The sequence below is a fragment of the Momordica charantia genome, assembly GCF_013281855.1.
Source record: "Momordica charantia cultivar OHB3-1 chromosome 8 unlocalized genomic scaffold, Mcharantia_2.0 BLBB01000008.1, whole genome shotgun sequence".
Lineage (NCBI taxonomy): Eukaryota > Viridiplantae > Streptophyta > Magnoliopsida > Cucurbitales > Cucurbitaceae > Momordica > Momordica charantia.
Genome location: NW_028275166.1, coordinates 12,526,852 through 12,537,429, shown reverse-complemented (window position 1 = coordinate 12,537,429; position 10,578 = coordinate 12,526,852). Strand labels below are relative to the sequence as shown.

Sequence of the window (10,578 nt, the reverse complement as noted above, 5' to 3'; positions counted from 1 at the left end):
TTCTCGTTTGTTGCATGGAGGCGAGAGCCAAAAAAAAAAAAGAAAAAGAAATTCAACTACTACATCGTGTCTTGTTTGATAAACGTTTTGTTTTTTGAAAATAAGCTTATAAATACTTAATTTCACCCTATGTATTCCTTTGTTTTGCTATTTACTTTTAAAATATATATATTTTTTTCACAATCAGGCAAAAAAAAAAAAAAGAAAAAAGAAAATAAAATTGCAGTTCTCAAAACTTGTTTTTGTTTCTGAACTTTGGCCAGAAGTTTGTTGTCAAACTGAGTCTCGACTTTCCCGAAACCTGAATTTAGGTTCTAGATTGATATTTGGATTCAAAGTTAAAAGGTGTTGGGATTTCTATAGTTTTTGCTTTACGAATTTATGTGGTAGGTAGGTTTATGCATCTTGGATTAGATTAGAGGTTTGTTAATTCCATAAAATGCGTAAATTTAAGTTTCTAATATACACTCACTTACATAATGCTGCAAGCGTAGTTATATAAATTTAGATTTCAAATTTTAAGACTACAAACTTACTTTAGACTGGTAAATCTAGCATTAAATTCTTGAACGTAATTTCACATCAGCTAGAAGTTAGGTATAGAAGCAGGATCAACCTCGACATTTCTATTAGTATGAGATCTTCTTAATCTATTCAAAAGTAAAATTAAGTTGATTTATGTCTTATACAATTGTAGGAGTTTGAAGAGATTCGTTATTCTAACAAATGAAAATTTGGCTTAATCGTTTTAATGAGATTCTGAGTATAGTATTAACAAGATTCTAAGTGTTAAATAAAACAACGATGCTGAGAGAGAGTCCCAGAAAAATTCTAAACAAATGTTGCGAGTCTGGGGACCTATATGATAATATTTTTGTTTTTTTATTTCTCATTTCTAATTTTTGAGAATCATAAGCCTTTGGTAATTGAGTTTTTTTTTTCTTTCTTATTTTTGTTTCCAAATTTTTTCAAAACAGAGACAAACATATATATTTTTTAATCTTTTACTTATATAATGCATAATAAATATAACAAAAAAATCTTTGAAAAATAAGAAATAAGAAATTATTACTAAATATGTTTTTGGTTTTTTTTTCAATAAAAAAGAAATAAATTATTAAATGTAATTATATCTTTGGTGATTGAAAACAAGAAATAAGAATGTTACTAAATGAGAGATTCAACGTTAAGGGTTGTGTCGGAATCTTTCTAGTCTTTACGAGTGGGTCTATCTTGCCCCTTTTATTAATAAGAAGGTAAGCTTCGGAGCAAAATTGTCCGTCAGCTCGCTGGTATTCTAAAAAAATGGTTATTGTTTAGGGGCAAGAATTTATTATCATATTGATTAAAAATGGATAATATCATCACACATATCTTAACAAATAGGACCCTTTCAAGAATTGAATGGTGAATCTCTGTAGAGAGGAAGAGATGATGTAAGAAAATGAAATGAAATAGAGAAATTATTCAGTATCCATTGACTTTATGTCGTTGGGAGTGACTTAAATGAAATTTGTGTATATCTCATGTTGGATGTTTGTGATCATACCTAAGGTGAATAAAGATTTTGAAATCTACATCCAACACGGCACGGGCCGATTATTAAATGGTTTATAAAATTAAATTCTCTATGAAAACATAATTACAAGAGAGGCCTTAAAATTCCCACACATAGTCATCAACAAGCTTTAACAGATGGGGAACTCGGAGAAGCCTTGGCCGCCGGACGCTCCTTCTTCCCACAATCGCCACCGCCGCCGCTCCTCAAACCCAAAGCCGCCATAAACTTCTCGTTCCACCGCATCTCACCTCCCGCTGGCTCTGGCGCTGGCGCCGGCGCCGCCTTCACCGGCCGTCCACAGCCATGTTCCGCCGGGAACCGGTGCTTCAAACACACCTTCAACTGGCAGGTTTTACACACACATGTATTGGAAAACGTCAGAATCTCCCGGCAGCGCCTCGCCGCGCACGTCGGCTTCTTCTTCTTCCTCGGATCGCAGTCCCCTGATTTCTCGTGCCTTTCCAGAATGACCCTCTCGTCGCCGCCGTCCTTCCCGGTGGTCTCGATCGACGTCGAACAGATCTCGCACACCACCACTTTTCTGCTGTTCCGATCGGATTTAGGGCAGCCGTGGGATTTGAAACCCCGATGCTCCAAACAGAACACCTTCGGATTGATTCATAAAAATTTCCACAAAATTAGACCCCAAAAAATCAAAATCAGACGAAATTTATAGAGAGGAGAGGAGAGGAGAGGAGACGAACCTTTTGGCAGCCGTCGCAGGTGAAGGGAAGGAAATCGAGCTGGTGGCAATCGGAGCGCTGGCAGTGGCGGCCGAGATCGGGGAAAGCCTCTGTTCCTCCGCCGGCGGCCATGGTGGTTTGATTTCTTAATTCGTGGGGAAGTTTTTGATTTTGATTTTGAATTGGATTTGGATTTGGACAGAAATTGAAATAAGAAGAAATTGGGAAGAAGGGGGGTTGGTTTGGAGAGAAAAAAGGAGCTGGAGTTTGAGCTATTTATAGTATTGGAATTGACTTGGAGAGGAAGCCATGGAAACGGGAAATGGGAAATGGCGAATGGCTGACAAATTTGGGAATTTTGTTTTCTTGTTTGGGAAGAAACTTCTCGACGCAGACCCAGACCAGGGTGGAGGTTTCCCCTTCTTCCTAAGATTTGGTCCGGTTCAATTTTATTTTTCTTAAAAAATATATTTATGTTTTTTTTTATCAAAATAAAAATAAAGTATTTTAGAATAATAATGTGATTTGAAATTTGAATTTCAATTTGATTTTCGAATTTTGAAATATATGGAAAACGATTTGAATTGATTTTTGGTCAAGGTTTTATTAAGTTTTTTAAACGAATTCAAACTGATTTTTCTTTTTTTTTTTTTTGCAAGATTTTTATAATTTTAAATTGATTGTTGATTTAAAAGCAGATCTCAGTTAAGAATTACAAAATTCAAACTTTAAATGGGTTATTTTGTGCTTGTTATAATTTTGACCCAAGTCAAGTCTGAGCTGGAGCTTTAATCTGAGTTGGAATCTAGGTGGTGTAATTCTTCACAAGCTATTCACGTGGGTTCTCTATGGCTATGTCAGCAGAGTTCAGGGTTTTTTGGGGATTGAGTGAATTGTAAGATTCTCTGATATATTACAGAGAAAGGGTGTGCATGTAGGGAGTTCAATTTCATTCTTCTTCTCAACTAAATCAGTGAGCTTATGAGGGATTCTTTGTGTAGAGAGCTGGGTTCTTTTGATTATAATCTCTAATTGAAGCATTGGTGCAAATAAAGCAGGAAACACATCAAGCACAGTGGATTGTAGACCAAATTTGGTCGAACCACTTTAAAATTCTGTGTGTCTTTCTTCTTTCTCTCTATTTTTGATTCATTTAGAGTTCAGATTATGGTGTTTGAATTGCGTATTTTCCCTCTGTGATAAGGTACAAGAAATTAGTTGATTCTGAGTTAATTTGCGCAACAGTGCTCTATATAGAGAGGTTTCCACCATTCTTATTTTTGACCCAATCACTCCCTCTCTTCATTTACCCATAGTCTTCTTTTCTCTTTCAACTCCTTCTCCTTGCTCATCACAATCACAATCCTCTGCTGACGGCGACAACCCATATCCGATCTCCGATCCCGAACCCGTCGGCCAGGCCAGCAACCTCCACCCACGCCAGTCTGACCCTGACGTTCAGATCCTTTGTTATCACAACCTTCGACAAATCTTGTCGACATCATTTATACAGGTGAGTAAGGCGGGTAATTTTTTTTTTCTTTGTTTCGTGTTTATCTTGGCTGTAATTCGCGTTTGAATGTTTGCTGAAGATTGTAATGATTCTTGGCTGTTTCACGTTTGAATTTTTGCTGAAAATTGGAATGAATCTTGCCTGCTTCGCGTATAAATTTTTTTTGCTGAAAATTGAACGTTCTTGTACTGTTTTTGGCGTGAAAATTTAAAATTTAACGATTCTAGGACTGTTTTTTTTTTCATTGGCTAGAGTTAGGATTATTTTCCATGTTAGATTTTTCTGACATTTTTAGACGTTATGAGTATTTTTAAGTGTAGTGTTATTAATGCTTTAAAATTTGTTTTTGGGTATTTGAGTATTATTTATGTTTTGGTATTATTTATTCGTCTTGGTAGAGTTCCGGCTATGCACGAGAATCTTCAAAACAAATGTTTAGTTAAACCTTAACAAATTATCTTTGTAAGGAAGAATTTCTTTAAAAATTAGGTTAAAAAACACTTTTGGTCGTTAACTTTTATTAAATTAACGATTTAGTTATGTACGTTAATATTGGTTACAATTTGATCCGTACCGTTAAAAAAAAATTAGATTTAACCGGACGTAGCGGGTACATGTGTACAAATTAAATTGCCAACTATAGGAGTTGGTTCAATATTGGATTGGAAATTTAGACCAGGAAAACGTCTCCCTCTCTCAGCCCATTCGCAGCGCCATCGCATGGTCAGGAATCTAAAAATTAAGCTCCACTCTCGAGATTTAATCTCTCCTTCATCTCACAGATATTATGCAAACTGCACCAAGCTCCGAGCCACCAGCATAATCGGAGAGATTTAACCGTTGAATCTTCCCACAAGTTCAAAATCAAATGTTAGTTGCCCTTCTCCTCGTGTACTTCAAGGAGAAGCCATCGAAAGCCGTCGTTCAGAGGCTAAGACGATAATAAGAATGGGCTGAGAGAGCCGAGGAAACTGAGGGAGACATTTTCCTCCTTTTTGGTTTAAAGTCCTAAACCTGTCTAAATATGAACCAATCGGATTTTGAATCAACCCGTACAGTTTTTTTAATTTGTACACATCTACACGCCACATCAGATTTAGTTAAATCTGACTTTTTTTTAACGGTAGGGATCAAATTGTAACCAATGTTAAAGTACAGGGACTAAATCGTTATTTTAATGAAAGTTCAATGACTAAATCGTTAGTTTAATGAAATTTTAGGGACGAAATGTGTTTTTTAACCTAAAAATTAAAAGAGAATTTGTTTTTTCTTTAATAATTAAAAAGGGGTTTAAAAGAAAATAATATGATTATAAGGTCCTAAATAAAGAATAATAAGTTTTAAAAATGTAAGAAGATAAAAAGTTCCTTTCCTTTTAAAAATAAGTTTTCAAATCTATCTACCGCTTTCAAATTAATAAATAAATAAAAATAAATTCTTTCTAAAAACTCGGATGATAAAGATTGGAATTGGAAAGTTGACCAATAAAAAATAATAAGATAATTTAAGATGAAATATAGTAACAATTTTCGAACGGATGTTGTAGGGTGCTAACACATTTTCTACTTTCAATATTCAGATGTCGATAGTTGGTGGCGACCCCAAATCCCTTCTCTTGAAAGAAACCCTTTTGCGTCGTGATGTTTCGATAGTTTAGCGACTCCACTAAGAATACTTTAGAGAGTCAAGCCTAATATTTTATCATTTATTATCCTTTTATATTTTGTTTTGGTAAATTTATTGTTTGTTTGTTATTGTTCATATTATGATAAATATCATCATACCCAGACTCGGTGACTGAGTAGTGTGACCTTCGTGGAATTTCGGTTCCCGTGCAGGTGCATGAAATTCTCCACTCAAATTTATCATGCTGTGAAAATATATGGAAGATTTGAGTCTCTACTCTTTATAGGTTGTTATAGATCCCAGCTTTACACTCACACATGAGATTTGCATTTTACTCCTTTTGATTTATTTGATTTACTTTCTTTTTCCATTAGAATTTATAAATTATCAACTTTGATAGTAGCGTGGGTTCGAATAAATCTCCGTCCAAAGAATGGATAGAAAAAAGCCATGAAGCAGTCGAAAAAAGGTAAGAAAATTTGCATGGTGTACATGGTGATTGCGCATTAGAACATGTTGTTGTACCATTCAAAGGCGTAACCTTTATAGATAGACAAGCCCAATTCTTAAAAAAATATGACAATATAGCTCAACTTTTGCATGTACAAGTTAACTCCCCAATATTAAAGGCATTAGTGGAACATTGAGATCCAATTTATGGATATTTTCACTTTTAATTCCATAGACATGACCCCTACTATCAAGGAGTATCGTACTCTCGTACAAGTCCTAACACCCGGAGAAATTAAGGTTTATTCTTATGACATTGGGCTTACAATAAAAATAACCTCATTTTCATTTTTGGGTAAGATTCGCGCGAAGGGAGTAGAAAAGCAAATAAAAAAGAAAGGAGAAAATACATGCATGCCAATAGAGTACATACTAAATCTTCCGCAAAATTTTGAAAATCAAGGAAAAATGTTGTCATTATTAACTTTGTGTATTTTCAACACAATTTTGTTCCTCAAGGTCACTAGGTATGTAGAGGAGCGGGTAGTTAAGTTTTTTGCTAAGGTGGAAATAAGAGTTGGATCCCATTGTACCGTACTAGTTGAAACATTTCCCTCGTTAAATTATTGTAGGATGAAGGGAGAGGGGAAGTTGTTCAGATACACACAATTGTTATACATCTGGATTCTTAGTCATATAAAGTGTTCGCCAGACTTGGGTGTCCTCAAGTCAACTTTGCTAGTTCTTAAAACAAGTTTCAAAATCTCATTCTCAAGTTCGTTCAATCTGGTTGGAGCTCGACAAATCCAGGAAAAGAAAAATGAAAGACTTATTTTGCAAAGCTAAGCTTGAAGGATATAGTATGGAAAGCTTCGTGGATGTCAATCCAGCTCATGATGTATAAGTGTGACAATTTCTAGAGCTTGCTGTTATTAGGTCCATGGGGATGCATATATTATGTCCCATTAATGGTATTACGTCAGGTATGGGTTCGACAATTAATCTCTGCCACACATGAGCTAAACGACTCGAAATTTGCATATGAAATGATTTCCTATGAAGAAAAAATTCAACACATTGTCATGGAATGGAAGACTATATATAGAATCCAATGTGGACGATATCATGATGACGTTTCTGAGGTGTACGAGTTATGGCATTGAATAGTGGAAAATTTGTGTGATGGCCTTATCAACTCTCGACGGTGAAGAGAAGCTTGAGATTCATACCAAGGAATTTCTAATCAAGGAAGACGCAGTCAAGCAATTTGTACATGAATCGGAATATAGGGAGTTGCAAAAAAGAAACTCATCATTAGCACAAGAGAATGACAAATTACAATCAAAATTGGATTATGAGCTTCTACGCAATCTCAAGTTAGAAAATGAGTTGGATCAGGCAAGAAGTATTGTCACTGGCCAAAAAAAGATACAAAGAGAGAATGTGGCTTTGGAGGAAGAGGTTCTCGATATTAACAAAAGAATGCATCTAATTAGGATAGGAAGAGAGACCTTGCAGAAAGCACTGAAAGTGCCGGATGGTCGGATGTCACAACAACAATCTGAGATTAGTTCCATATAGGCAGAAATTGTTGCTCTTCAGGGACAAATTGAGATTTTGGAAGAAAGAGAAGGACAATTGATTCAACATGCTAACGAAAATCAGACGCTCAGGGAAACTCTTCAGGTTCTCAAGATTCGACTTGACAAGTACAAGAATGTCGTCGAGGGATTGATAAATGATTTCACCCATCTGAAGAGACATTATGAGCAAACAAGGAATGAACTAGATCGCACGAATCATTATAACACAGTGTTGCGTCACAAATTAGAGTACGTGCTCTCTCAAATCAGAAAGACGACCCAGAGAGCAGATGACTTTGCCGAGGAGAGGCATGCACTCTCACGACTGTCATGGCACCTACATAGCTTAACAGCAAGAGCACACCCCAGTTTTTGGGCAAGCTTAGTAGAGATTTGGAGCATTGGAGAAATTTTACTAAACCAATACTTTAATTTACGGTAGTTAGATAGTCTAAACATTTTTCAATTTTTGCACAATCATATTTTTCAATTTTTTTATTTTATTTCATTTTTTTAGGGCATGGCGAATTATTTGTAGTTCCGTCCTTGCAATAATACATTTGTTTTTTTTAAAGTAATTTTTGACTCACTCATTTTTTTTCACTCTCCTTTAAATTGGCCCATAACATAAGAAATTAAAGAATATAAGAGATTTTTTCAAGATAGCTCGCTTACCAACATATCGATACCTTACTAGGCAAAAGACAAGCGTAATTGAGGATCAGAAAGCTGAACCAGAAAAGACAAGAATGTATATCGATGACATTCGAGAGAAGATAGAAGCAATTCTCCTCATTTTATAAAATGACAAGACAGTCACAAACCTTGCTCAACCTAGCAACACAGTTAGTCAACCATTGAAAAAATGATCTTATCTGCACAGGTTTGGCCCGACCCTTCGTCAGTCAGCTATCTGTTATTTTCATTAATACACTAAAACACATTTTCTATGATCAGATGATAGGAAGCGCTTCCACCAATTTCTCTAATATCATGATGATGGGAGAAAGAATTAAACACGGGGTCAAGCATGGCCCGATAACCAATACTGTTGGGGAACCATCAACTGTGAATAAGGTAAACTCTTTAAAGAAGAAGGAGGGGGAAGTACAGATGGTAGGAGGAGACCGTCTCTCTTGGAAGTAGCAACCATATGGTAGGGTGCCGCAGTATTCTTCACATTATCACCTGACACCAATGGATATTACCAGCCCTACGTGAATAATGCCACCGTACAATACTCTCCTAATACCTCTCAAAATTTCAGACCTCTAGTAAATCAAAGCTTCCAACTCAGAGGTTATTAGCAAAATACTCCTTATGTGGGACAACATAATAGTAGAGCGACATACAAGAAACCTCAGTTCAACCCAATCCCGATGGCCTATATTGGGCTTTTGCCTCGATTATTTCAAAGCAATCAATTGGTGCCAGTGCCCGTTGATCCAATCCAACCGCCCTACCCAATATGGTATGACTCAATGGCCCATTGTGATTATCATGTAGGAGCCGCAAGGCATGCAACGAAGAATTGTATTGCACTAAAGTATAGAGTCCAGACTTTGATAAAGGCTGAATGGTTAAACTTCAAGAAGGATAACAGACCAGATGTTAATAATAACCCATTACCAAATCATCAGAACCCTCAAGTGAATATAGTAGAATGTCAAGAGTTTGAGTTAAATAATTGGGTGGCTAAAATTTCAACCCTTATGAGAGAACTTTATGAACATAATGCAGTAGATTTTGGCATGGAGGCCCTCCCTCTCTCTGTATCCACTACTGTGATTTCAAAAAGTTCTCTCTCTATATACAGCCCAAACTCTATCTTTTTATATCCAATAATGTGATTTCACAAAGTTCTTTCTATATATACATGCCCAAACTTTCTCTCTATATCCACTGCTGTGATTTCAAAAAGTTCTCTCATAGGGGTCGAAATTTCAGCCACCCAATTGTTTAACTCAAATTCTTGACATTCTACTGCATTCACTTGAGGATTCTGATGATTTGGTAATGAGTAATTATTAACATCGAGCCCGTTTTCCTTCTTGAAGTTCAACCATCCAGCTTTATCAAAGCCTAGACTCTATACTTTAGAGCAATGCAATTCTCCGTTGAATGCCATGTGGCTCCTGAATGATAATCATAACAGGCGTTTAGGGCATACAATTTTTGGTAGGGCGGTTAGACTAGATCCACGGGCATTTGTGCAAATTGATTGCTTTGAAATAATTGAGGTAGAAGCTCAATATAGGTCATTAGATTGGATCTAATTGAGGTGGTTTGCGTATTGCCCTGCTATTGAGTGTTTTGTTGCTGACCTCTGAGTTGGAAGCTTTGATTTATTAGAGGTTTGAAATTTTGAGAGGTATTGAGAGAGTATTTCAAGGTGACATTATTCACATAGGGTTGGTGATATTCGTAAGGTGCTGGGTGATAATGTGAAGAATATCGCGGTACCCTACCATATGGTTGCCGCTTCTAAGAGAGACTGTCTCCTCGTACCATATGTACTTCACACTCCTTTGAAGAGTTTACCTTCTTTGTAGTTGATGACTCCTCAACAGTATCGGTTATCCGATCGTGCTTGACCCAGTGTCAATTCCTTTTCCAATCGTTATGAAGTTAGAGAAATTTGTGGAAGTGTATCCTATCATCCGATCGTAGAAGGGATGCTTTAGTTTGTTAATGAAAATAGTGGATAACTTCTTTTTAAACAAAGGTGGTTGAGTTGCGTTGTTGTATCTCTCCTCATTTAAGCATATTCCTTGAAACCTTCTCTACACTTCTTTTCCATTCTCAGTAAATTCAAGTGATTTAGAGACATGTCTATGTTGTGTTTATAATACTTTAGAAAAAGCCAGATATTTCCATGAACAAACATGAGTGTCGTCTAGCTGCATATACCAATGAGACATTGAGCCTGACAAATTTTATTGAAAATAGTGTGTTCGCACGGAATTTTCGGAGAAATTATATTTCATGGAGTTAAAACTTTTATATTTGTAGTATGTATTGTATATTGGATTCAATCTCTAATCTTTATCCTCTGATTCCTTCTCTCGAACTTGATATGAGGATTGCGATGCTTGTTCTTGAATTCAGATCGAAGTTCTATGTTCTTCGAAAGTCTTCAAGTCTTAAAATCTTCAAAGTCTT

The 10,578-nt window shown here is 36.0% G+C and overlaps 1 protein-coding gene across 1 annotated transcript; it reads right to left on the bottom strand.

Annotated features, from left to right (window-relative positions):
- Positions 1 to 1,437: 1,437 nt before the first annotated feature.
- On the bottom strand, positions 1,438 to 2,680 carry PMZ (zinc finger (AN1-like) family protein). Its single transcript, XM_088127506.1, has 2 exons — positions 2,266 to 2,680; positions 1,438 to 2,167 (listed from the first exon to the last, which is right to left on the bottom strand). Exons 1-2 carry the CDS (start codon positions 2,374 to 2,376, stop codon positions 1,679 to 1,681), a joined length of 600 nt encoding a protein of 199 aa, XP_087983632.1. The 5' UTR covers positions 2,377 to 2,680; the 3' UTR covers positions 1,438 to 1,678.
- Between the last annotated feature and the right edge of the window lie 7,898 nt (positions 2,681 to 10,578).

Bases quoted from the DNA above. Each gene is read 5' to 3' on its own strand.
- PMZ (XM_088127506.1), bottom strand. From the start codon at position 2,376: ATGGCCGCCGGCGGAGGAACAGAGGCTTTCCCCGATCTCGGCCGCCAC. The intron at 2,168-2,265 runs GTTCGTCTCCTC...ATCAATCCGAAG, and splicing joins CCTGCGACGGCTGCCAAAAG to GTGTTCTGTTTGGAGCATCG.